At 49.5% G+C, this 27635-nt stretch overlaps 1 protein-coding gene across 1 annotated transcript; it reads left to right on the top strand.

Moving 5' to 3' along the window:
• Positions 1-949: 949 nt before the first annotated feature.
• Positions 950-16485, top strand: CCDC124 (coiled-coil domain containing 124). The gene is made up of 5 exons (XM_081846463.1): positions 950-1059; positions 3330-3506; positions 11610-11793; positions 12500-12614; positions 16109-16485. Exons 2-5 carry the CDS (start codon positions 3348-3350, stop codon positions 16311-16313), a joined length of 663 nt encoding a protein of 220 aa, XP_081702589.1. The 5' UTR covers positions 950-1059; positions 3330-3347; the 3' UTR covers positions 16314-16485.
• The last annotated feature ends 11150 nt before the right edge of the window (positions 16486-27635 follow it).

The raw sequence follows: 27635 nt of genomic DNA, 5'->3' as shown, positions 1-27635 counted from the left end.
ATAAGCTGTCCTAAGATTGCAACCAAAAGTGCATTGAAGGTTGCAGCCTTGCAATGCAATCCCTGTGCGTGACTACTCAGAAGTAAGACCCATTTGGGTCCAGCTGCAACATGCAGGATTGCAGTCTGTTAGTATTGCCAATGCTGGGGGCTGCTTTCCATTACTGAGCCCCAAACCTTCCTTGCTTTCGCCCTGTTTTCTTTTTCCTGCGGTCTCGGGTTTGCCTTTAAAAAACAAACAAAAAACGAGACTTTTGAAAATCATAATAAACCAATGTGGTTTGTGTAGCCGAATCCGCCATCTTTGTGGCGGGCGCTGCCCTTACACAAAGCTTCTCCCCCCCCAAAAAAAAAAGTTTATTAGTTTTCTCTTATAACACACAGACAAAAACACAAAAGAAAAACATTACATTTAACACAACATAAAAACTTACACAAAGCTTCTTAGGCCCTAAGACAAGCTGGTACAGCCGTTTCCAAGGCGACGGGTCGGCCATCATGGCAAAGGGCAGCGTGAAGGCGGTTGCCGCCATGTTTGCTTCGGGCGAGGTCCCGCGGCCATCTTGGATTCACCCATAGAGCTAAGAAAAGCCCATAGAGTGTGAGAGCAGGCGCCATCTCGGAACCGGTCACGCTTTCACGTAAGGAGCCAGCGGCCATCTTAGTAGTGGGCATACTTCTCCCTTTTGCTCCCGGGCACTTCCGTGTCGTGGCCGACGCCATCTTTGTATTGGGCAACATTAATTCGAAATGCTGCTGAAGAAGTGGAGAAAGGGGGGGCCGTTTCTTTCTTTCCCTTCCCCACACATCACTGGCCCTACGGTCTGCCGTGAGGAAGCGAAGAAAAGGCAAGGGAACAAAAAAAAATGGGGAATGGAGGGGAGGGGAAATGCTGGCTTTGCCCTCAACAAACATGGAAACCGCCCTCAACAAAAATGGCGGCGGCGGCGGCGAGACTATTCCCTCCCCCTTTTCCGCGCCCCATGGAGGGGTGGCTTTCGAAAAGGGGGGCGGGGGCGTGACGGACAAAGGCTGCGACGGCCGGAGGTGGAGGCGGCAGGTAAGGGGAGGGTTGGGTGGGGCAGGATGGCAGGGGATTGCGAGACCCCCCTTCCCCTTCTTATTATGGGGCAAGGGGCTGCCTTCATGGGGTGGAAAGAGAGAAAGGGGAAGGAGGAGAGAGAGAGGAAAAGAAATAGCTCCAGCCTTGCAATGCATTTTATTAGCTCTTCTTATTAATCCCCCACCATTGAATAAAATGTGCCCTTTAAAAATAAATAAATCGAGCCCTTTGGTTACTTCGTACCAGCTGTATCCTCTAATCACATTATTATACCTCATTAATATTATAATATTATACCTAGGTATTATTATATTATATTATATTATATTATATTATATTATATTATATTATATTATATTATATTATACCCAGGTATAATATATACCTAGGTATTATTATTATACCTAGGTATTATCATTAATATTATACCTAGGTATTATGCTCATAGCTAGAACTAACTTAGTTGGTCTTTAAGGTGCTACTGGAAGGAATTTTTTGTTTTGACTATGGCAGACAAACACGGCTGCCTATCTGTAACTCACATTATTATTATTATTATTATTGTTGTTGTTGTTGTTGTTATTGTTATTATTATTGTTATTAATTGTGAAAGTGCTCTTGTGTGCTTGGCTTTTGCTTTCTTCGTTTCAGCATACTTTTGCATACAGCTCTTAAATTTTGATTTTTTTGTTACTGAATTATCAGATTTTGCAAATTCTTTTAGGCAACACTCAGAACAAATCTCTCCTCTCCGTTGACTTCCCAGCCACCCCTTCCATGGTGTTCTTTCCTTACTGGATAAAGCTGCTGTGTTACTTATATTTTACCCTTTATATACATTAATTCAAACTTATTAAACTACTATTTCTCATCTGTTGCTATGCTTCAAGTCATGCACACGTTTTAACATGACCACAATATATATTTTTAAATAACCCACAAAATATTTCCCTTCTTAAAGCATATTTTCCTCATTTTTTTCTTTAATTCTAGCAGTCTACCTACCTCACCTTAGTTTTGTTTTTAATCCCCTAATTGTGATTTAGAGAATTTTTTTAGTTTTATTTTTAATCGCCTGGGGGTCACTTTCCATTGTCTAGTCTTTGGAAATAAGTTGCTTTACCATGTTTGCATGCAGGTCCTCCAGGATAATAGTTTGCACGCCCCTGAACTATGTATATAGCAGTGTTGCAAGATTTTTTAGCATTATTACACACAAACTGTAGCTGCGTACAGACACGCCATAAAATTGTTTGGGTTTAATTATTTACTTGTCTTTTATCTTGCATTTTATACTGTGAACTGCGCTGAGATCTTTCGATGAAGTGCGCTATATATTTTATATATAATAACAATAATAATAAAAATAAAAAATATTTATAAAATACAGGTTAAAATGCAAGGAATCCTTGGAGCAAAGTCGTGTGCTTTAGATCAGAGGTCCCAAAATTGTGGTCTGGAGATCACTGGTGGCCCATGGCGTGTCTGTAAAAAATAAAATTTAAAGCCACACAGCAAATCACCTTCCTCGAAGGTTTTTAAGCAGAGGTTAGATGGCCAGCTGTCATGGAGGCATGAGCTGAGATTCCTGCATTACAGGGGGGGTTGGACTGGATGACCCTTGGGGCCCCAGCCCTCTGATTTGCTGGTTACAGTGGCTGCCACAAGCAGAGAAAACCGTTAAGTGGTTCCACTTCCCAAAGACCTTTTCAAATGATTCGGGGAGGGGAGGCGGGGTGTGTGGGATCCAGTGCCTCAAATATGGGGTGTGTATGCAGCCTGTAACTATAGTTACACCTTCCTCAGAGGTTTTTAAGCAGAGGTTAGATGGCCACCTGTCATGGAGGCATGAGCTGAGATTTCTGCATTGCAGAATCCCCGCAATGACGGGGTGAGTTCCCGTTGCTCGGTCCCTGCTCCTGCCAACCTAGCAGTTCGAAAGCACGTCAAAGTGCAAGTAGATAAATAGGTACCGCTCTGGCGGGAAGGTAAACTCCGTTTCCGTGCTCTGCTCTGGTTTGCCAGAAGCGGCTTATTCCTGCTGGCCACATGACCCGGAAGCTGTACGCCGGCTCCCTCGGCCAATAAAGCGAGATGAGCGCCGCAACCCCAGAGTCGGCCACGACTGGACCTAATGGTCAGGGGTCCATTTACCTTACCTAACATCTCCGTGGCTTTTGCTTTTACGGCGCAGGTCGCTCCGAGTGCAAAATTGCAAATAAAACAAAAATCACATTTGTGAACCCCTCTCTTTTGCCCCCGGCCAGGCCAGAGGACCCTGAGGGATGCCCAAAAAGTTCCAAGGGGAGAACACCAAGTCGGCAGCCGCCCGGGCGAGAAAGGCGGAGGCCAAGGCCGCAGCTGATGCCAAGAAGCAAAAAGAGCTGGAGGATGCCTTCTGGAAAGACGAGGACAAACACGTCATGAGGAAGGAGCAGAGGAAGGTGAGCGGGGAGGGGCTGGCCGGAAGGTGGCGGGACGGGGGTCCCCCCAAAAATTCTCTGCCAGGTTGCAACGGGAAGAGGAGCAGAGTGAGCTGCCTTAGAAACTCAAACGTATATGCACCTTAAACCGAGCTTGCGGTGGCCACAGCAGAATGTCTAGGCGCCTTTTTGATTTGTTGATTAATTTTATTTATTAAATTAGCTGTAAAAATTAAGTCAGGAAATAAATACGGGCAAAGCCAAACGCCGCTGAGAGAAGGCTCTGAAATATAAGCTTGAATTCGTTTCGTTCCAAATGGTTTGATTTGATGTTTTCAAGTGTTGCCAACTGCTTCAGGGTTATTGTTTTTCTTTAAAATACAAAGCGGCATAGGAATGAAAATGTTCGTTATTGTTTTGTTATTATTTGTTAAAATTGTATGCCGCCCTATACCTGCGGCTGCAGCAGAAAACCGCAAAATGAAAACACAAAATACATCATAAAAACAAACCCAAGAACCCACAACAAGTTCTTCTTTTTTTACATTGAACCTTATAATGATTATGGTTCTTATTCGCTTCATTTCTATACTGCAATAATGATGATGATGATGATGATAACAACAACAACAACAACAACAACAACAACAACAACAATTTATTATTTATACACCACCCATCTGGCTGGGCTTCCCCAGCCACTCTGGGTGGCTTCCAACAAAAATTAAAATACAGTAATGCATCAAACATTAAAAGCTTCCCTGAACAGGGCTGCCTTCAGACGTCTTCTAAAAGTCTGGTAGTTGTTGGTCTCTTTGACATCTGATGGGAGGGCGTTCCACAGGGCGGGCGCCACCACCGAGAAGGCCCTCTGCCTGGTTCCCTGTAACCTCACTTCTCGCAGGGAGGGAACCGCCAGAAGGCCCTTGGAGCTGGACCTCAGTGTCCAGGCAGAACGATGGGGGTGGAGATGCTCCTTCAGATATACTGGGCCTTTGAGGCCGTTTAGGGCTTTAAAGGTCAGCACCAACACTTTGAAATATGCTCGGAAATGTACTGGGAGCCAATGTAGGTCTTTCAATATATGGTCCTGGCGACCACTCCCAGTCACCAGTCTAGCTTCCACATTCTGGATTAGTGTAGATTCCAGGTCACCTTCAAAGGTAGCCGCACATAGAGCTCATTGCAGTAGTCCAAGCGGGAGATAACCAGAGCATGCACCACTTTAAAGGTGGGGGGGGAGACCTCAAAACAGTTGACAACACATTCAAACAACAAATCAGAATAAAACAAATCCGGGCTTCAAGAATCTTTAAGATCCTTCTTTAATTGGCATTTTGCCTTCCCCTTATTTATTTACCGACTAGATTTTTAGAGTTGCCCCATGGCAGAAGTGGGGTGGTGAGAGTGCTGGAGTAGGACCCGGAAGATCAGAGTTCGAATCTCCACTCCATCATTGGCAAACTTGGAGTCGGTGGGCATCCTCTGGCATTCTTAAGCAGACCAGACACTCTCTGAATTGCCCAACCTGAGACAAATAATGTGGTTTTGTGACTCTTCTGACCGGGCTGACGTCCTCCTTCTGAGCACTTCAGGGCTTAATCACCTCCCAGGAATCTGGAAGGGCAGGATCCGACCTGGGGTGTGTCACCCTTTCTTCACCTGAAGCCTGTGACTGCTGCCTCCTGTGTTGTTTTTGCCGGGCTAGCAGCACTGAAGTGGCCTTCCTGGGGCGACAAAGCCTGGACCGTGGGTGGGTGGGTGTGTCCTGGGCTGCACAGACATTAAGACCCCCCTCTCAGCCTCACTGATGGGGTCCAAAGGAAAGCAGAGCAAGATGTTTGGCACCAGCTTGGCTGCAGGATTTGCCAGAAGGAGGCGGTCAAGGCGCCATCCAACCACCTTAGGGTCTCCACTGTGGATTTGTGTAGGGTTTTCTCCTGGGCCTTTTCTTTTCCCAAATACATCCCACAAGGCAGCAGAGATTTGGGGTCACAGTTTTCCTTCTCCTAGATAGGAGACAAGCTCCACCGGCCCTTCACTTCCCTCTACAGCACGGGCAGAAACCGCCTTCTTGACCTTGTGGCCCACTCTTGGTCTTGTCCATTCCGTCCACCAGAGCCTGTCTTCACATGCAGGGGAAGCCCCTAACTCGCCGAGGGTCTGAGACCCATCAGCTCCCCTCACCTGGTTCAGCTGGCCAGTCAGAGCCATTCTGGGATTGTGGCTGCTGTCGCCTCCTGGCAGCTTCCAGGAGCCACAGGTGAATGCTGAGTGCAGGTGGGCAAACGACCCCAGGAGGAGCACAACATGTCCCCCACCAGAAGTACTGTCCCTCCTTTAATGCCCTAGCCAAGACCTGTAACTCACAGGTAGAGTGCCTCCTTTGGGTGTGTGAAAGGTCTCAGCCAATAAAGCAAGATGAGTGCCGCAACCCCAGACTGGACCTAATGGTCAGGGGTCCCTTTACCTTTACCTTTAACAGAAGTATGGAGTTGGGGACACAGTTGGGTACCTGCAGCAGAGATCGTAGAAATTTTGCCTGAAAGCCATCTAGCTTAGGCAGGTCCCCATTATAAATTATTATAACCATGAGGACTAGATAGAATCTTGTTTTATCTTTTGGGGATGGGACGCAGCTCGGGGGGCAGAGAACCTGCAGGAGCCCCCAGGTTCATTCTGCAGTGGCATCTCCTGGAAGGGCTGGGGAAGACTCCCCCGAGTCAGAAACCCCCCAACCCCCCCCCCCAGCACCTGCTGGTGCCAACCAGTGCTAGCCAATAGGTGAGCCAGGTGACCCAATAGTCTGTTACTTGGGTAGACACTGGAGTCTTCTAGAGCAGGCACACAACACCTTTCACGCTCTATTCGGCGAAGGGGCACTTCTCCCTTCTGCCCAGGAGGCGGCAGCAATGGATAAATCTCTCTAGCTGGTTTGAGAGATCACAGAACAGGTTTGTCCCTCTCTTCTGTCTCTTTGGATGAATCCTATAGTGTCTCGTTTCCCTTTTGTGGGGTGGCGAGGGGAGAAAGGGGCGGCAAGGATGCTTGCTTTACATGTAAAAGGTCCCAAGGGGGAGGACCAGAGAGCTTAATTAAAGGAACCTCCGTAATTTGGGAGCCTTGAAACTGCGCCAGACCAGTTGCTCCGTCTCGGCGAGGTTCCGGTTTCAGCCCTGCATCTCCGTGACATCGACCTGTCCCCTGGGGCGGGACGCATCCTTTGGATCCGACCACCTGGGTTAATTTGATCGTGCTTCCATGGTGACACGAACCCGCTGGATGCAGAGTGTTCTCTGTCTGTTTCCATCCTCTCTCTCCCTCCCTGCCCCCAACACTTTCATCTTCTGTGTGGCAGGAGGTTGGACTAGATGGCTTTGGGGGTCCCTTTGAGCTCTATAATTCCGTGATCTCGCGCTCTCTGCTTCCTAGCCACTGTGATCCACGCGACAGTCACCTCCAGACTGGATTATTGTAACTCGCTCTACGTGGGGCTGCCCTTGAGACTGACCCAGAAACTCCAGCGGGTGCAGAATGCCGCAGCGAGACTCCTTACGGGGTCCTCACCGTGGGATCACATTCACCCGGTGCTATACCAGCTGCACTGGCTCCCGGTGGAGTACAGGATCAGGTTTAAGGTGCTGGTTTTAACCTTTAAAGCCCTATAGTGCCAAGGACCCTTGTACCTACGGGACCGCCTCTCCTGGTATGTCCCACAGAGGAACTTACGGTCTTCAAACAAAAACATCCTGAAGGTCCCAGGCCACAGGGAGGTTAGGCTGGCCTCAACCAGAGCCAGGGCCTTTTCAGTACTGGCCCCGACTTGGTGGAACGCTCTGTCACAAGAGACTAGGGCCCTGTAGGACTTGACATCTTTCTGCAGGGCCTGCAAGACGGAGCTGTTCTGCCAGGCCTTTGGTCACGGCGCAGCCTGACTCTCCCCTTTCATAAGAACTTGCATGAAAGTGGCCTCCCAATTTTTTCTCACAGGCCCATATAAGTTCAGCACAAACAGTTGGGCCTGGTGAGCATTGAAGGTCCCCAACGCTAATCTGCGGGTTGCCATCTGATTGGATTTTATTCTGATCCTGATCTGATTTGAGGATGTATTTTAATTGATTGTCTGATTTTTTGTTAACGTGTTATACATTTGATGTTAGCCACTCTGAGCCCGGCTTTGGCTGTGGAGGGCGGGATATATAAAAAAATATTATTATTATTATTATTTATTATGCAAGAGCACCTTCCCCTTTCTGGTGAGGATTCGGCCAGAACAGCCAATTTCTCCTCCGCCATTAAGTTTGAGCACGATGCCGTTTTGAGACATTCTCAAATCTTTAATGGGATGCGAACCTATAAGGCCAGCTGCCTCACCTTGAGCCAGATCCATTGGCATCTGTCTAGCCCAGTATTGCCCACACTGACTGCCAGCAGCTCTCCGGGGTTTCAGGCAGACCATAGATCTAATACAGAAAGAAAGTCATAATAAAAACATAACTTCAAAAACCCCCACAACTTGCTGTATATCAAGTTATGCATTATCCCATCATCCATTAGAGTATAATTGTAAGCGCTAACATTAAATACGTATTAATAAATAACGCTTAAGCAAATTGCACCTAACAGTTACAATAAAGAATTGCTAAACTATAATCAATAAAAAATAATGGCAAATCACCCTGCATAAAATGAAATATACAAAACTACAAATACCATAAAATGAAACATACAAAACTACAAATACCATGTAAAGCGATCAAATTGTTTGTATTATAAGATAGATAGATAGATAGATAGATATGATTTTGTTTGTATATCTGAAGGAGCGTCTCCACCCCCATCGTTCTACCCAGACACTGAGGTCCAGCGCAGAGGGCCTTCTGGCGGTTCCCTCACTGCAAGAAACCAAGTTACAGGGAACCAGGCAGAGGGCCTTCTCGGTGGTGGCGCCCGTCCTGTGGAACACCCTCCCACCAGATGTCAGAGAGAACTACCATCTGAAGGCAGCCCTGTTTAGGGAAGCTTTTAATGTTTGATGCATTACCGTATTTTAATATTCTGTTGGAAGCTGCCCAGAGTGGCTGGGGAAGCCCAGCCAGATGGGTGGGGTATAAATAATAAATTATTGTTGTTATTATTATATTATTACTATGTGATTTTATATTGTGAACCTCCCTGAGACCTGCTGGTGTAGAGCAGTATAATAATAATAATAATAATAATAATAATAATAATAATAATATAAAAAACAAGGGCACACAGCTATTGTTTTTGGTTTTTTTAAAAAAAATATCCCTGAACTCCTTTCCTCTCTTCCTTGCTCCTCCTGCAGTTCTGAAAGTCATGGTCTTCACTTCCTCCTGTGGCGGTGAGTTCCACAGTTCTACTCTCCGCCACAGAGGGGAAGACCTTTCTTTCATCTGCTCTGAATCTTCAAATGTTAAATGATCTGATGGCTAATCTGGGCGAAATGCATGGGGAGGGGCGCTTTGAGACACGGCTTTTCCAATTCGAAAGAGTCTCTGGTCTTATTGACTCCTGGTCTTAATGCATCTCATGGGCTTTTGGATTTGTTGATTGCTATTGACCAGATCCAAAGCGCAAATTGCTTTCTGTACCACCTTGGCCAGTTGGGAGGTGTTAACGGGCATGTTGGGCTTTCCGCGCCATTGATCTTGGGCTTAGCTGCGCTTCTTGACGAATCGTTGAATGGATTGCTGTCTTTGATTATTTCGGAAGGCTTGTATTACAGGCCAGCTTTCCCCAAACTTCAGGTGTTTGGGGCTTACAGATACCATCCTCCCTGGTATCATGCAGCCAGGCTATCTGGGAGTTATGGGAATTGTAGTCCATGCACCGGGGGAGGGCCATAGCTCAGTGGTAGTGCTCAAATTCCCCAGGCACGTTTTGCGACTGGCGCGGGTCCAGTTACAGCCACGTGGAGATCTCTGGGCACCAGGTTGGCGACTGGCATCACCTGGCTGGCCCCTCCCGGTCAGCATTTATCTCCCACCTTTTTCTCCAAGGAGTACATGGTTCACCCCCCTCCTCACTTAATCCCTACAACGACCCTGTGAGGTGGGCCAAGAGGCTGGGACTGACTCCAGGGTGGCCCAGTGAGCTTCAGGGCTGAGTGGGGGTTTGAACCCTGATCTCCCAGGTCTGACACTCTAACCCTTACACCACCCTGCCTTCCTAGAGCTCTAGGGGGAAGCTCTATAAATTAAGTAGGTAAATAAATACAGGGAAAGCAAAATGTCACCTGCCGAAGGATCTGAAATACTTTCCTGAATTTGTTTTATTCTGGATTGTTACAGCCAGTGTGGTGTAGTGGTTAAGAGTGATGGACTCGTAATCTGGTGAACCGGGTTCGATTCTGCAACATGCAGCTGCTGGGTGACCTTGGGCTAGTTACACTTCTCTGAAGTCTCTGAGCCCCACTCACCTCACAGAGTGTTTGTTGTGGGGGAGGAAGGGAAAGGAGATTGTTAGCCGCTTTGAGACTCCTTCGGGTAGTGATAAAGCGGAATATCAAGTCCAAACTCCTCTTCTTCCTCTTTTATTGGAAGTTTTAATGTGTTGAAAACCTGCTTTTGAGGTCCCCCCCCCCTGTTTCAAATAGAAAGCAGTACAGTGGTACCTTGTTTTTTTTTTAAAAAAAAATAATATTTATTACTTTCCCAACAATTTAAACACTACAAAAGAAAAAAAAAGTTAAACAAAACAATACAGTACAATACAAAAACAAAAACACTACATAACACTAACACTAAGACATTAAACTAACAAAACAAAACAAAAACAATTTAAGACACATCAAACAATTTCAATATCTTATCTTTCATTCACTTGTTTCAACGACCCCCTCACACCTCCCTTTTTGTATTCCACTTCAGTTGTTTCAGCAATTCCTTTCCATCTTCCTCTGTTTTCTGTCCTATAATTATCTTAACATATTCTAATCTTATTTTTCCCTTTAATACACTAATAATCTATTTGTACCTAGTTCCTTATAACATTTCTACTAAAGCCATATAACTTCATTCCAACATTTTTCTAACATTCATTAATTTTACAGTATTTCTGTAAATAGTCTTTAAACTTTTTCCAGTCTTCTTCCACCGACTCTTCTCCCTGGTCTCGGATTCTGCCAGTCATTTCTGCCAGTTCCATATAGTCCATCACCTTCATCTGCCATTCTTCCCAGGTGGGTAAATCTTGTGTCTTCCAATACTTCGTGATGAGCATTCTTGCTGCTGTTGTTGCATACCAGTGGTACCTTGGGTTACATACGCTTCAGGTTACAGGCTCCACTAACTCAGAGATAGTGTTTCAGGTTAAGAACTTTGCTTCAGGATGAGAACAGAAATTGTGCCCTGGCGGTGCGGCGACAGCAGGAGGCCCCATTAGCTAAAGCGGTGCTTCAGGTTAAGAACAGTTTCAGGTTAAGAACGGACCTCCGGAACGAATTAAGTACTTAACCCAAGGTACCACTGTATAGAAATGAAATGAATAATAATAAAATAAAATCCATTGCCAAAAGGCTCCTAGATATTCCATTGTGGCGACGATGGTAACCTAGGCTTAAGGTTAAGCGATATATTGGAGTTTCTAACACTGGACTTTGCATTCTGGTTGTCCCAAACTCAGTCCCCAAAGGCATCACCAGATTGGGGGTGTGAGAGACCCCTGAGTCAGAAACCCCAGAGAGCCATTGTTGCCAACCAGTGTAGACAATGTTGAGCTCTAGTTTCTGACTCCGTATGAGGCAGAACACGGTGCTCCTATTCAACTCCATCCTTCATTCAGAATCATGAAGAAGAAGAGGAGTTTGGATTTGATATTCCGCTTTATCACTACCCGAAGGAGTCTCAAAGCGGCTAACAATCTCCTTTTCCCTTCCTCCCCCACAACAAACACTCTGTGAGGTGAGTGGGGCTGAGAGACTTCAGAGAAGTGTGACTGGCCCAAGGTCACCCAGGAGCTGCAAGTGGAGGAGCGGGGAAGTGAACCCGGTTCACCAGATTACGAGTCCACCGCTCTTAACCACTACACCACACTGGCTCTAGACTGAGGACTAGACTCTTTTCTCTCTCTCTCCCTCCCGCCCTCCGGTCGCTTTAGGAAGAACGCGAGAAACGGCGCCTGGAGCAGGTGGAGCGCAAGAAGGAGCTGCAGCGCCTCCTGGAAGAAGAGGATGCCAAGCTGAAGGGGAAGACGCCCAAGCCGCTGCCCCCGGGCAAAGTCACTCGGGCGCAGATCGATGAGGTGCTCCGGAAAGAGCAGCAGAAGGAGAACGGGGAACCCGGTGAGTGGGAGACGATGGGCTAGTGCAGGCATAGGCAAACTCCGGACCTCTGGATGTTTGGGACTACAATTCCCACCATCCCTGACCACTGGTCCTGGTAGCTAGGGGTGATGGGAATTGTAGTCCCAAACATCTGGAGGGCCGGAGTTTGCCTCTGCCTGGGCTAGCGGGTGCTGGGAGTCCAGGTGAAAAAAGGTAAAGGACCCCTGGATGGTTAAGTACAATCAAAGGCGACTATGGGGTTGTGACGCTCATCGCGCTTTCAGGCCGAGGGAGCCGGAGACATACAGCTTTCCGGCTTATGTGGCCAGCAGGATTAAACCGCTTCTGGCACAATGGAACACTGTGACGGAAACCAGAGCGCATGGAAACGCTGTTTACCTTCCCGCCACAGTGGTACCTATTTATCTATTTGCACTGGTGTGCTTTCGAACTGCTAGGTTGGCAGGAGCAACGGGAGTTCACCCTGTCACCGGGATTCAAACTGACAACCTTCTGATGAGCAAGCCCAAGAGGCTCAGTGGTTTAGACCACAGCCACATCCAGAGCAGAGGGTGACTGACAGAATTCAGGGCGTTAAAATGATGGCGTTAGAATGGACTCTGAGGATGGTCCAGTCCAGTCCCCTGCAATGTATTGCTGCATTTTTCAAAAAAAGCTTGGCCTCCAGCTAACCTGTGCTTCCATTTGCCCCCTTCTCTGCCAGGAGAGAAGCTGAAGAGTCACCTTGAGATGCCCTTGGAAGAGAACATCAACCGCAGAGTCCTGGAGGAAGGTGCTGTAGAGGCACGGACCATCGAGGATGCCATTGCGGTGCTCAGGTAATCCATGTGAGAGCTAAGAGCCTGGGAGGAGTCCTGCAGCAGCTGGATGAGGACAAAGCGGGGCCCGTCTAGTCCAGCATCCTGCCCTCACAGGGGCCTGTCGGATGCTCCAAAGCAGGGGTGCCCAAACTTTTTTCAAAGAGGGCCAGATTTCATAAAGTGAACATGCGTGACGGCCGACCAAAGGGAAGCCCACTGTCACGAATGGGTTGGACGCAGAGGAATGGTGAGAGGAAGCAGCTGGGAACCCCCCAAGGGAAGAACGCTCAGAGACCAGAGAGGGGAGATGGGGCGACAATGAGTGGTCAGGGGGAGAAGGACGAGACTGGGAGGAGGAGAAGGAGGTTGCAGAAGCTGAAGAGGCAACATGGCTTAGTGAGCAGGGAGAGTCTGTGGCAGAGAGAACTCCAAAATCGGAGGCAGGAGCTGAAGCAGGAGAAGAGGCAGGCCAAGAGGCAGAGATGAGTCCAGGTGGTGAAGAGTCACGGATGTCTCCCCCTCCTGTTGCAACCAGCTCCCCTCCCTGCTAGTCTCCCAGAACCAGGAGAGGCATGAAAAGGGCGGAGGAGAGGTTGGTTTTGCGCAGGCGCACTCTCCCATTGCTTGGGGGAAACCCTGAAGGGGAGGAGACCTAGGCAGCTGTCATGGACTGACTGGATGCAGAACAGTGGTGGGAGAACCCCCAAGGGAAGTCTGGAATCAGAGGTGGAAATTGAAGCAGGAGAGGAGAGAAGGGAGGCAGGAGGCAGAGATGAGTCTGGCTGGGGAAGAGTCGCTAAATTTATTCCGAGAAAGAGAAGGATGAGAGGTGATACGACAGCCATCTTCTAATAAAATCATAGAATGCTAGAGTTGGAAGAGACCCCAAGGGCCATCGAGTCCAACCCCCTGCCAAGCAGGAAACACCATCAGAGCACTCCTGACATATGGTTGTCAAGCCTCTGCTTAAAGACCTCCAAAGAAGGAGACTCCACCACACTCCTTGGCAGCAAATTCCACTGTCAAACAGCTCTTACTGTCAGGAAGTTCTTCCTAATGTTTAGGTGGAATCTTCTTTCTTGTAGTTTGGATCCATTGCTCCGTGTCCGCTTCTCTGGAGCAGCAGAAAACAACCTTTCTCCCTCCTCTATGTGACATCCTTTTATATATTTGAACATGGCTATCATATCACCCCTTAACCTCCTCTTCTCCAGGCTAAACATGCCCAGCTCCCTTAGCCGTTCCTCATAAGGCATCGTTTCCAGGCCTTTGACCATTTTGGTTGCCCTCCTCTGGACACGTTCCAGTTTGTCAGTGTCCTTCTTGAACTGTGGTGCCCAGAACTGGACACAGTACTCCAGGTGAGGTCTGACCAGAGCAGAATACAGTGGCACTATTACTTCCCTTGATCTAGATGCTATACTCCTATTGATGCAGCCCAGAATTGCATTGGCTTTTTTAGCTGCCGCGTCACACTGTTGGCTCATGTCAAGTTTGTGGTCAACCAAGACTCCTAGATCCTTTTCACATGTACTGCTCTCAAGCCAGGTGTCATATCGAAAGGGCTGCCGCATGGAAGATTGAGCAAGTTCGTTACCTGCTGATCTGGAGAGTAGGGTCTGAAGTGATGCATTCAAATGACAAAAAAAGAAGTTTCTGGCAAAACATTGAGACTGTGGAATGGACTCCCTTGGACAGTTGTGTCTTCCCCTTCCTTGAAGGTTTTTAAGCAGAGGTTGGGTGGGCATCCGTCACAGGTGCTTTAGCTCAGGCACCCCCAACCTGCGGCCCTCCAGATGTTTTGGCCTACAACTCCCATGATCCCTAGCTAACAGGACCAGTGGTCAGGGATGATGGGAATTGTAGTCCAAAACACCTGGAAGGCCGAAGGTTGGGAATGCCTGCTTTAGCTGATATTCCTGCATTGCCAGGGATTGGACTGGATGACCCTTGGAATCCCTTCCCATGCTACTGTTCTATGAATGCAGAAATCACAGCCAAAGAATCCCTGACCACCCAAGCTCTGCTTAAATCTCTTCCCTTCAATGAAGGAGAGTCCACAACCGCCCAAGGGAGTCCATTCCACAGTCAAACAGCTCTTAATGTCAGAAAGTTCTTCTTGATTTTTAGTCGGAATCTCCTTTCCTGTATTAAAGTCATAGAATCATAGAACCGTTAAGGTCATTTCAAATCCCGGTTCTGTTTTCTGCGGCATTAGCTCCCCCTCCCAGTTTGGTGCCATCTGCAAACTGGATGAGCATCCCCTCAATTCTTTCATCCAGGTTGTTTATAAAGACGTTGAACAGCAACGGGCCCAGGACAAATCCCCACGGCACCCAGCTGGTCACTTTTTCCCAGAATGATGGGGAACCGTTAATGAGTACTCTCATTAATGAGAACTGCCAACCTAGCAGTTCGAAAGCACGTCAAAGTGCAAGTAGATCAATAGGTACCATTCTGGCAGGAAGGTAAACGGCTTTTCTGTGCGCTGCTCTGCTTCGCCAGAAGCGGCTTAGTCCTGCTGGCCACATGACCTGGAAGCTGTATGCCGGCTCCTTCGGCCAATAAAGCGAGATGAGCGCCGCAACCCCAGAGTCGGCCACGACTGGACCTAACGGCCAGGGGTCCCTTTACCTTTAGGTTCGGTCCATCAACCCACTAACAGTTCCTTCATTCAACTCACCAGCTTCCTTGAAGAATATCATAGGGGACTTTGTCAAAAGTCTTGTTGAAATCAAGTTACTGTATTTTTCGCTCCATAGGGCGCACCTAGTTTTCAGAGGGGGAAATCAATGGAAAAAATATTATTCCCCCCCCCCCAGCTCGGGGAGCAGCAGACAGGCCTGTGCGCTTCTCCCAGACCTTCTCCCTGCTTTTGCAGGAGGTAGGGGAATTCCCCCATTTCCCACAAAAGCCCACAGGAGCCGCTCACCCTTTAAGGAGCGCACGGCTCCTGCGGGCTTTTCGACCAGGAGGGAGAAGGGACTGACATGGCCAGTCATTCCTTTCTCCCTCTTCGGGGAAAAGCTTCAAAGAGGTTGGGGAGCAGCGCTGCTTTCCCTCTGTCCCCTGAGCTTGTGGGGCTGGCGGTGGGGGGAAGCACTGCTTTCCCCCCCCCACCAGTCTCAAAGATCCCTAAAGCCTTTGGAGCACAGCGGGACCTTGTGCTGTGCTCCAAAGGCTTCGGGTTCTTTTCGCTGACCCAAAGCCTTTGGAGCGCAGCGCGAGTTCCCGCTGCACTCCAAAAGCTTGAGGCTTCCCGGACAGGCTTTGTAGCGCTCCGTCTCCCTGTTCTGGCTTTGGGCTTAGCCTGCATTCGCTCTATAGGACGCGTACACATTTCCCCTTAATTTTTGGAGGGGGAAAAGTGCATCCTATAGAGCGAAAAATACGGTATACTATGTGCAGCGTTCCCCTGATCCACTAAGCTTGTAACTAGATAATCCTTGGTTCCAGCTCTGCAGTTCTGCCATTTCTGTGATTCTCATTTCTCCCCCCCCCCCCACCTCCAGCGTTGCCGACGACCTGGACCGCCACCCTGAGCGCCGGATGAAGGCCGCCTTCACGGCTTTCGAGGAGGTCCAGCTGCCGCGGCTGAAGCAAGAGAACCCCAACATGCGCCTCTCGCAGCTGAAGCAGCTCCTCAAGAAAGAGTGGATGAAGTCGCCCGAGAACCCCATGAACCAGCGGCACACGGCTTACAACAGCCAGAAATGAGACTGGTGAAGCCCCCCCATGTGTGGGCGTAGGAAGCGGTGCAGGGAGAAAGAGAGAGAGACCACCTCCTTTTTTCCGCCCCCCAACACTGAACCGCCTTTCAAGAGCAGCCAAGGCCACGGTGGTCCCTTCCAAGCTCCGCTCTACGGATTAAAATTAAGGTGCAACTAAATATTCCCCCTTGCTTTCGTTGACCTCCCCCGTTGGACTCGAAAACCTCCCCCCTCCCCAGACACGCCCCTTAAATTTGGGTTTCCTGATCTCCTGCGGAAGCAGGCTCAGATTGGCTCCGAAACCTTTCCTGCCGGGCCAGATGGGATTGCCCCGGGTACCTAACCTTCTTCCTCTCTCTGGGACGGTTCTGTCTTCACCTGCCTCTTTGTGATTCGGATTGGGGGGCTGGGGGAGACTCAGGCGTAGCAAAAATCTGTGCCACCCCCTCCTCTTCCTAACCCCACAGCGCAACACTTTGCTCTGCCACGTCGCGTCTCAAGACGGGAGCTAGTTCTTCTTTAGAGGTCATTATGTCTTCCAAGATTGGGTTGTGGGTCAGTGGGGCAGGCGTGAAAGCCCTTGCAGGTGAAACAACAAAGAAATATCGCCCCCCAGCATTGCAGAAGCGAGAAAAAGCGCGAGGGCAGATCACTTTGCCATGCCAGCTTTCTGGGTGCAGGGAAGCCATGCAAAATTAAAGTAGCCACTTTAGGGAGAGGAGTTCTTCCTTAGCCTTCCAGTTTTCCAAACTGGCCTTTTACTCTGTTTGTGGAGGGCGGTTTGGTGCAGAGGATCTGTTCAGCAGCAACCGTGTGCCCCCTCCCCAATCCTGCAAGCCTCTATTCGCCACCCAAAGTAGGGTGTCCCCCTCTGTAAGGAGGAGGCCGAGGCTGCCCCCACTTAGTTCTTGCTCTGCTTGTTTATTCAGTGCCTGCATCTCTCCAGATACTGCTGCCCTCCATCTCCTGCCACTGTCGTCCCTGACCATTGACCCTGCTGTCTGCTGGGGGTCCAGTGGTGTCTTGAAGGCCACAAATGTCCCTCCATCTCCGATTCATCTGGCAGCCATAAGCTGCTTCTTAGGTCAGGGGGGCTGGTATCGCACTCAGGACCTGGGGGAGTAAGGAGGAGGCGGGGGTGGAAAATCCTCACACACCCATCTCAGTGAAGCCTCCGAGCTTGGCATCACCTTTTTGCATTCTTGCTGTGCGATCAGCACCCCTCTTTTGACTCTCTTAACCACAGACGGTTTCTTTGGGAGGTCTTTTAAAATCTGCAGGGAGCATGCACCTCTCATCTCGCCTCCCCTTACCGCTGCCCCCCTTCTGGCATGGGGTTTTTCCTTGCTCAGGTGAATTTGGAACAAGGTGCAGCTCGGTCGCGTCTTCCAGTTTTTGAGGAGGGCTTTGCACGATGAGGGACAGCCTTCCTCGTTCTCGTTGTGCCACAGGTCAGCGGCAGCAGGGCTCTCGTCTTGCCAAGGCACGAACTGACCGTTCAAAAAACAGCGTGTTCCTTTCCCCTCTTTCCTCTGCTGAATCCAGGAATGCTTGCTGAGTTTCAGATGGGGGTGTCAGAGCAGCAGGGGACACCCATCTTTCTCTCTGTGTGTGTGTGTGTGTGTGTGTGTGTGTGTACGCAAACTGGGCTACTAATTCGGCATCATCTTCCTCTCTCCCCAGTTTTTAGCACCAGGGCCTTCCCTTTTTGCTCGATGTGATCCCATCTGGCCCCCAAGGACAATTATGAGGCCCCCCCCCCAACCCCAATTCGCCGGACATACCCCAGTGTTGCTGCTCTTCTCTGCAGAGAAAAGTTTCAGCATTAAAAACAAAAAGAATATATACATATTGCCCCAAATTTGTAAACCCAACTTCCCAAAAGGAATAAAGTGTTTGAACTGTGCCATCATCTGATTTTCCTCCGTTGCTTCTTCTTCTTCAAAAGGTGGTGTAATTGGATATCTCTTTGACGTCTTCTAAAAGTCATACAGTTGTTTATCTCCTTGACATTCTGATGGGAGGGCACCACTACCAAGAAGGCCCTCTGCCTGGTTCCCTGTAACCTCACTTCTCTCAGTGAGGGAACTGCCAAAAGGCCCTCGGAGCTGGACCTCAGTGTCCAAGCTGAACGATGGGGGTGAAGATGCTCCTTCAGGTATACTGAGCCGAGACCGTTTAGGGCTTTAAAGGTCAGCACCAACACCTTGAATTGTGCTCAGAAATGTGCTGGGAACCAACGTCAGTCTTTCAGGACCAGTATTATATGGTCCCGGCGGCCACTCCTAGTTACCTGTCTAGCTGCCGCTTTCTGGAATAGCTGTGGTTTCTGAGTCACCTTCGAAGTCAGCCCCACGGAGAGCTCATGGCAGTAGTCCAAGTGAGAGATAGCCAGGGCATGTAGGCAGGTAGGGTCTCAGATGCAGCTGGTAGACAGCAGCCCTGGACGCAGAATTGACCTGCGCCTCCATGGACAGCGATGAGTCCAAAATGACTCTTGTGTTCTTTTGAAAGGCTCTCCAGCCCACCTTGACCAACGCCTGTCTCCCCCACCATGGATGAACTGGTGTTCTCAGCCCAGCAGCAATAGGCTTAGTCAGAGGATCCCATCTAGAGACATCCCCCAGACGCCTCCTTCTAATTATCATTAGCTCTGCTGAGCCTTTCCTGGGGGGGAAACAAGGCCTCCTAATTAGGTGGGGTCTGGAGCAGTAATTGCAGCATTTACAGAAAGCAGGAAAACAGCAAGCCTTGGAAAGGGGACGGTTAACCCTTTAGAAGCCAAATGTATCACACTCCTAATAGTTAGGGGGAGCTGGGTCTCCCTATCTGGAGGAAGCCCCCTAACTCCCAGGTGCGCCAAGACCACTTCGAAAAGCCATATTCACCCATTCATCAAAAGCAGCGGAGCGCCGGGTTAAAACCGGCTGCATTCCCTGCATGCGAAGACAGGCTCCCTGTGGACGAGACCGAGAGTGGGCCCAGCAGTCAAGAAGGTGGTTTCTTCCCTTCTTGTAAAGGGGGCAAGTGGGGCTCATCCACCTGGGAAGGGAGCCAGTCTAGGAGAAGGAAAACTCTGACCCTAAACCTCCACTGTCTTGCGGCCAGGATATCTTTGGGAGAGGAAAAGGCTCAGGAGTAGACCTTCTGCAAAAATGGAACAGAGTCCCTAAAGCGGTTGGATGGCGCTTTGTACGCCTCCTTCCAGCAACTCCTGCAGCCAAGCTGGTGCCAAATGTCTTACTCTGCTTTCCTTGACCACATCAGTGAGGCTGAGAGGGGGGGGGGTCTTGTCGTCTGGGTAGCCCAGGACCTCCGTGCACACTGCTCAGGCTTGCGCCCCGGAGAGTTCACTTCGGTGCTGCTAACACAGCCGTTTGCCTTCACCTCCAGAGGTGTAGGGACGCGGGTGGCGCTGTGGGTTAAACCACAGAGCCTAAGACTTGCCAATCAGAAGGTCGGCAGTTCGAATCCCCGCGACGGGGTGAGCTCCCGTTGCTCGGTCCCTTCTCCTGCCAACCTAACAGTTCAAAAGCATGTCAAAGTTCAAGTAGATAAATAGGTACCACTCCGGCGGGAAGGTAAACGGCGTTTCCGTGCGCTGCTCTGGTTCGCCAGAAGCGGCTTAGTCATGCTGCCACATGACCTGGAAGCTTTACGCTGGCTCCCTCGGCCAGTAAAGCGAGATGAGCGCCACAACCCCAGAGTCGTCCGAGACTGGACCTAATTATCAGGGGTCCCTTTACCTTTACCAGAGGTGCACTCCGTTGCCTCTTGAGACTGACAGATGCCAACAACAACAACAAAATAGGGCTAGCCCTGAAGACAACCCAGTGTCCTAATTCCGCCAGGAGGAGGGAGCCAAGGGAACTGAACAGAGATAGGCTGCCTGGGGCGGCATTGAGCGCATAGTATCATGGAATTGAGGAGTCGCAAGGGCCCCCCAGTGGCCATCTAGTCCAACCCCCTGCAATGCAGGAATTGCAGCTAAAGAACCCCCAGCAGGTGACCATTGCAACCTCCATTGTTTTCCCCATTTGTCTCTGGCATCGATCTTCTTTTCCTGGCCATCATCCAGCCTGAGCGTCTTCTGTTATCTCTCCCTTCCTGCTTCGATGTTCCTGCATCCTCTCAGCAGATATGGCATGCCTTAGCATCGCTCCCCACCTCTGCGGGGACCGAGATAACCAGAGCAGAGGCTGATGCAGGAGCGATAACGGTCCGCCGTGCTGCAGAAGCGCCAACCCCTCCAAGGTCGCCCGAAGGACACTGGTTCCGTTCTCCTTTTAATTTCCTGGTTAAAAATAAATAAATTGGAAAGGGAGGTTTGAAAGCCAGTGCATGGCTCCATCCAGACCTTCAGACCTTCTGAGGACCTGAGCCCTGCAAAGATTACAGCGCTCTGCTTCCATTAAAACACCAAAACAAAATGTTTCTGGAATTATGCAAAACCCAAGATAGCTTTAAAAGAGGATTAGACAAATTCGTAGAGAGGGCTATCCCAGGCTACTAGCCGCCGAGGCAGCAATGCTTTTCATAGACTGTAGAAAGGGACCCCGAGATTCATCTAGTCCAGCCCCCTGCAATTTTTGCATACTGGCTGTTGGGAAACTATGGAACTCCATCCCACAGGCCACCCATCTTTGGGTAGGAAGTCGACATAAATAAGAGAAGAGACGGAACTGTTGGAACTTAATAAAACATTGAAACTTAATAAAATAGAATTGGGGGGAGGGAGTTTGTGAGTTCAGCAGAGTGCATCTCTTTGCAGCTTAAAAGGGAAGCTTAGATAGTCTGGTTTTAGCCTTTTAGTTTAAGTAATCTGGGGTGCTTTAAGGCAGACTATAGATTTTCCTGGTATTTCTCCCCTTCCCTCCCCCCCTTTAAAATAATAATCACACACAAACAGTCTTGTAAAAGGTGAAAACAGCATTTGCTGTTTTCTGTTGCAGAATAGCAAATCACAGCAGCTTTGTTCAGGCAGGCTTAAAATAGTAATTTGGTTGCAAAGACACAGAATCTTAGAATTGTAGAGTTGGAAGGGAAACACCCCCCCCCCAGGATCCTCTAGTCCAGGGGTCAGCTACCTTTTTCAGCCATGGGCTGGTCCACTGTCCCTCAGACCATGTGGAGGGCCAGACTAAATTTTTTTTGGGGGGGGGTGAATGGACAAATTCCTATGCCCCACAAATAACCCAGAGATGCATTTTAAATACAGTGGTACCTCGGGTTACATATGCTTCAGGTTACATATGCTTCAGGGTACACACTCCACTAAGCCAGAAATAGTGCTTCAAGTTAAGAACTTTGCTTCAGGATGAGAACAGAAATTGTGCTCTGGCGGTGCAGCGGCAGCGGGAGGCCCCAATTAGCTAAAGTGGTGCTTCTGGTTAAGAACAGTTTCAGGTTAAGTATGGACCTCCAGAACGAATTAAGTACAGTGGTGCCTCGCAAGACAAAAAGAATCCGTTCCGCGAGTCTCTTCGTCTAGCGGTTTTTTCGTCTTGCGAAGCAAGCCCATTGACGGCTTAGCGGATTAGCGCTATTAGCGGTTTAGTGGCTTTTAGCGGCTTAGCGGCTTATCGGATCAGCTGATAAGCTGCTTAGAAAAAGGGGGGGGAGGGGAAAAAGTCGGGAAAACTCGCAAGACATTTTCGTCTTGCAAAGCAAGCCCATAGGGAAATTCGTTTTGCGAAGCGCCTCCAAAACGGAAAACCCTTTCGTCTAGCGGGTTTTCCGTCTTGCGAGGCGTTCGTCTTGCGGGGCACCATTGTACTTAACCCGAAGTACCACTGTAAAAGCACACATTCTACTCATGTCAAAACACACTGATTCCTGGACCATCCGCAGTCCGAATTGAGAAGGCGATTGGGCCGCATCCGGCCCCCGGGCCTTAGGTTGCCTACCCCTGCTCTAAGCCAGCCCCCTGCAAGGCAGGAATCTCAGCTCAAGCATCCATGACAGATGGCCATCCAACCTCTGCTTAAAAGCTTCCATGGGTGAGCCCACAACCTCCCCAGGGAGACCGTTTCCTCTTAAGTCTAGCTTAGGGTGGTGTCTGAGCAATGGAACACAGGCCCATATGGAGACGGTTCTCACATTTCTGGTTTGGTGATGTGATGAGTCAAGCCGGCCCCTGTCAGGACACATGGAGCGTGTCCCTCAAAGTTCTTGCTAGCAAACTTGCAGAAAAACTTTGCGAGCTTCTGCTCCTGTCGTGTGCCTTTGCAGCAAACATGCATTGTTGGTTCGGCTGTGTTGCAAATATCCCACAGGCTTCTAGTTGGCTGCTGCAAAAACAGGATTCCCAGTGAGATGGACCTCCTTGGGCCTGATCCACCAGGCTCTCCTTACCTCCTAAAGCTTAAATGCATGCTGAAATCAGCATTAGCTTCCATCTGTATTTTCCCTGTTGCTAAATTATGGACAGGGACGCGGGTGGCGCTGTGGGTAAAACCTCAGTGCCTAGGACTTGCTGATCGCAAGGTCGGCGGTTCGAATCCCCGCGGCGGGGTGAGCTCCCGTTGTTTGGTCCCAGCTCCTGCCCACCTAGCAGTTCGAAAGCACCCCTAAGTGTAAGTAGATAAATAGGGACCGCTTTATAGCAGGAAGGTAAACGGCATTTCCGTGTGCGGCGCTGGTGCTGGCTCGCCAGATGCCACTTAGTCATGCTGGCCACGTGACCCGGAAGTGTCTCCGGACAGCGCTGGCTCCCAGCCTCTTGAGCAAGATGAGCGTGCAACCCTAGAGTCGGACATAACTGGCCCGTATGGGCAGGGGTACCTTTACCTTTACCTTACTAAATTATGGACAGGTTAATTAGAGCTGACTTGATAATAATCATCAGATGTCAGATTCTTACTTCTGAAACTCTGCAGGGTGCTAAAAATCCAGATTATGAGTAACGCCATCCTGACTCACCCAGAATAAACACATGCACACACTCCTTCCTTCCTTGAATATCATGCTGCCCCACGGCAAACCATTTGCCGCCATGTGAGGCGTCATAGTCAAAAGCTGTCGTTGGAAGACTGCAGGGGAATTTATATTTGGGAATCCTTGAGAAGGACAAAAGGATGGGTGGGTATCTTTGGTTTGGGGTGGGCTTGGCTACAAGGGAGGGGCAGATCCATCTATTTTTTGCATCTTGAGTTCTACTCTTCACATCCGCCTCCGGTTTTTATTTCCGTAAGTCGCCAAGGAAATTCGCCAGCCTCTTAGCGCAAATTTCTCCTTAAGGTACACATTGTTTGGGGGTATTTCAATTTCACTTTTCTTTGCAGAGCAACCCCCCCCCCCCGTGAACGTCTGCCTTTGTACACATTCTTGCCCCTACTATATGCATTTTGCTCACCCCACCTGGCTGCAAAAATGTTGGTGTTTTATTATGTTTTTATATCCGTTGTACGCTGCCCAGAGGGGCTGGGGAGACCCAGTCAGATGGGTGGCTACAAAGAATAAAAATATTATTATTTATTATTATTAAGTGGTCCTGACAGAGCAAGAGACTCTCTGCTGTAGCATCCTAAATTCTGATGTTCTGCAGAGAATGGCTCACACATTTCGACTAGGGATGAAATAATTTGCTACATGCATCAGCGCAAAAAAAATCAGGCTCTGACATTCTAGGGAAATGCTCACTAGGGAGGTATCTCAGCGAGCATTTCCATTTCAAATCTGATTGTTTCCACTTTTTGTATTTTTACTTGTTTACTTGATGGGGGGGGCAGCTCCCCTTGCCTCCCGTCCTGCCCCCTGCCTGACACTCAGACTGCGTCTACTAGACCCGTGTTTTAAAGCAGCGTGGACTCCAGTCGCTTCATCTGTTTAGTAGTAGATCTTCCTGGGCTGCCTCCTTCTTCCCCCTGCATTTTATTTCTCCAGCGCAGAGGCTCTTCCGCGGCTGGATCCTGCCTCCCGAGCCGCCTCGGTGCCCTTTGGCTAGGGGGAGACCCCATTACGGAGTCCCCGCACGTGCGCCAGGCTATTCATAGCGCAGCTCCTCTCCACCTGCGCTTCCTCCAGACGCCCTGCGGCTCTCCCTCCCTCCCCTCCCTCCCCCTGATGCAGTCAACCGTGCGGGGGCGGCCAGGCGCTGGCGGGGGCGGGGAAACCCTCTTGACACCCCCCCCCCCGAGCAGCCTGGGTGCGCCTTTCTCTGGGTGGGCGCACGGCGCGCTACCAGACGCACCGCATGCAAAAACCGCGCCCTCTCATTTTTATCTGTACATCTGCGGCTATATATAAATGCATATGTGTGCAGAGGGAGGGGTTTCCCTCCCTCCCCCGAGCTAATGCAGGTTATTTTTGGAGCAGGGGATTCCCTCCTCCCTCTGCACCAAAGCGAGTGGAGGAAAAGCCAGGAGGCTTCGCCAATGAATTATAGATTCGCTGCATCTGGGCTGTTGTTTGTTGCTGATGCTCACTCTTTTTATATATATATATAAAACCATCCAAGGAAGGGAGGGGGGGACGTGGTCCAGGCCTGCCTCGTTGCCATGGCGACGGGGCATCTCTCTGCAGAGCCCCTGGAGCGAGGAGGGGCGCAGGAGATGAAGCGTGGGCCGGGAGGAGAGGGGTGGGAAGAGAGAGAGAGAGAGAGATAGAGACAGAGGGGAGGGAGAAAAGAGCAAAGGGAGAGGGAGGGAGAAGGGGGGGAATCCGTGTTAGGGATTCGAGTCACGAGGCCCTCTGCCTACGAGGAATCCTCCGCTTAGCCGGGCTTCCCCCGAACCGTTTGCTGCGGGGGCGTTTGCTGGCTGGGCTGAGCTCAGGCGTTCCTGAAACGCGGGCGAGAGGGAGAGCCAAACTGAGGAAGGGGTGGGCAGGAGAAGGAAAAGAAGGAAGGAAGAGACAAGAGGAGAGAGGCCATCTTTCTACACCTCTCTTTTTCTCCCGCCTTGGGGGACGGGAGTGTTCACGGCAGCGTTCCCGGGGGCACCCCTGAAAAATGTTTGGCAGGAGGCTAAGCAGATGGGCAAAATTATCAGGAAAAGGGGGTTCTGGGTTTGTTAGAACAGGGTGGCTTTTGGGGGGGTGGAGAAAAGTCGTGGCAGGCAGAGGACCGCACCCCCTAGAGCTCAAGGGTGATGGATCCCTAGGGCCATAGGGGGAGGGGGAGCTGCCCCTCACCCAAATCAAAGAACTACAAGTAGATATAATCTGAATATTTGAAACTGGAATGCTCGCTGAGATACACAATCTTCCTCTCTGGCTAGCATTTTCCTAGGAAAAAATTTCAGTGCCTGCTCTTTTTTTTTTTTTTTTTTTTTTACGCTTCTGCATGTAGCATATAATTTCATCCTTCGTTGAAATGTGCGAGCCGTTCTGTGCAGAACATCAGAATTTAAGATGCTGCAGTCTGGGTCTAACTTGCACCGTAGAGCAGTCATTCGGTACCTTGCATAAATACCTGGCTAAGGTCATAGAATCATAGAATCCTAGAGTTGGAAGAGACCCCAAGGGCCATCGAGTCCAACCCCCTGCCAAGCAGGAAACACCATCAGAGCACTCCTGACATATGGTTGTCAAGCCTCTGCTTAAAGACCTCCAAAGAAGGAGACTCCACCACACTCCTTGGCAGCAAATTCCACTGTCAAACAGCTCTTACTGTCAGGAAGTTCTTCCTAATGTTTAGGTGGAATCTTCTTTCTTGTAGTTTGGAGCCATTGCTCCGTGTCCGCTTCTCTGGAGCAGCAGAAAACAACCTTTCTCCCTCCTCTATGTGACATCCTTTTATATATTTGAACATGGCTATCATATCACCCCTTAACCTCCTCTTCTCCAGGCTAAACATGCCCAGCTCCCTTAGCCGTTCCTCATAAGGTCGACCATGGCAGGGGAGCATCTCGCTGAATCAAAGAATCGCAGAGTTGGAAGGGACCCCGAGGGTCATCTAGTCCAACCCCCTGCAATGAAGCAACTCAACTAAAGCATCCATGACCGATGGCCTCAATGGGCTCTGCTTACAGTGTTTGCACAGGAAAGCTGCAATGGGGGGGGGGGAGGAATTTGAGAAGGAACTGCTGACAAAGGACTTCAGCAAATCCAAGAAAAACTTACTTTAGTTTACATTTTAAAAAAAAAGATTAAAAGGGAGTGTTCTTCGTGATTTTGCAAATCGTTGACCACATGAAAGGTACTCTCTGATGTTAATTTTCCATTTAACTTCCTAGTTTTCAAATGACTGAATATCTGGACAGATTTTTCTGAGTGCTTGGGATCAAAAGAAAGCAATTGAAAACAACTGTTGTTAAGACATTTCATTCCGAATCTGATGACAGGTGCCCCACCCCCCACAACATACCATAATTCCTGGCTACACCTATGCCCACATCCCTCTTTGGGGTAATAATCTTCAATAGCCGCCCCCATGACTTTGTCCAATCGAATTTTAAATGGTTCCTTTTTAAGTTTCAGTCGTCCAGAATATTTTGCCCAGAATGTGTTGTCTTAAAATGCCTGTTCAGTTTTTAAAAACCAGAACCCCCACCCTTTTAATTTCTCATATGCAGGGGATGTTTTGATAATGCATAGTAAAGGTAAAGGGACCCCTGACCATTAGGTCCAGTCGTGGACGACTCTGGGGTTGCGGTGCTCATCTCGCTTTATTGGCCGAGGGAGCCGGCGTACAGCTTCCAGGTCATGTGGCCAGCAGGACTAAGCCGCGAACCAGAGCAGCGCATGGAAACGCTGTTTACCTTCCCACTGGAGCGGTACCTATTTATCTACTTGCACTTTTGATGTGCTTTTGAACTACTAGGTTGGCAGGAGTAGGGACCGAACAACGGGAGCTCACCCCGTCGCGGGGATTCGAACTGCTGACCTTCTGATCAGCAAGTCCTAGGCATAGAAGTGGTGGTCAAAAATGGAAATGGGGGAAACTTAAATGTGAAAATAAAGTTTAATATTTTAACACCAACACCACCAAAAGCCACTGACGTTGGTGGCCTGCACTTTTCCTGCGGTTTCCAGCAAGTTGGGTTCAAAGCAACAGCTGGGATAGCTCAGTTGGCAAGAGCATGAGACTCTTAATCTCAGGGTCACGGGTTCGAGTCCCCCGCATTGCAGAGGGTTGGACATGATGATCTTTGTGTTCCCTCCCGACTCCACAGTGCTATGATCTCATGTGTCAAAGCAAAATAAAGCAAAATTGCACAGCCAGGATGCCTAGTAGCCGTCTATAGTCCTTTCCTCCATGAATTGGTCTTTGGTCGGGTGGAGCACACACCCCCCCCGCAAGAGCTGTGGGAGTTATAGCCCCAGATATCCGGAGGTCACCAGCTCGGGGGAAAGCTGGCCTTGAAAAATCTGCCTTTCTCTCTCCTCC

Source organism: Podarcis erhardii (assembly GCF_964252035.2).
Source record: "Podarcis erhardii genome assembly, chromosome: 18".
Taxonomy (NCBI): domain Eukaryota; kingdom Metazoa; phylum Chordata; class Lepidosauria; order Squamata; family Lacertidae; genus Podarcis; species Podarcis erhardii.
This window is presented reverse-complemented; position numbering and strand designations above follow the sequence as displayed.

Excerpts from the sequence above, each read along its gene's own strand:
- CCDC124 (XM_081846463.1), top strand. The coding sequence starts at position 3,348 with ATGCCCAAAAAGTTCCAAGGGGAGAACACCAAGTCGGCAGCCGCCCGG. Across the intron at positions 11,794-12,499 it reads GAAGGAGAACGGGGAACCCG|GAGAGAAGCTGAAGAGTCAC; the intron begins GTGAGTGGGAGA and ends CTTCTCTGCCAG. Across the intron at positions 12,615-16,108 it reads GATGCCATTGCGGTGCTCAG|CGTTGCCGACGACCTGGACC; the intron begins GTAATCCATGTG and ends CCCCACCTCCAG.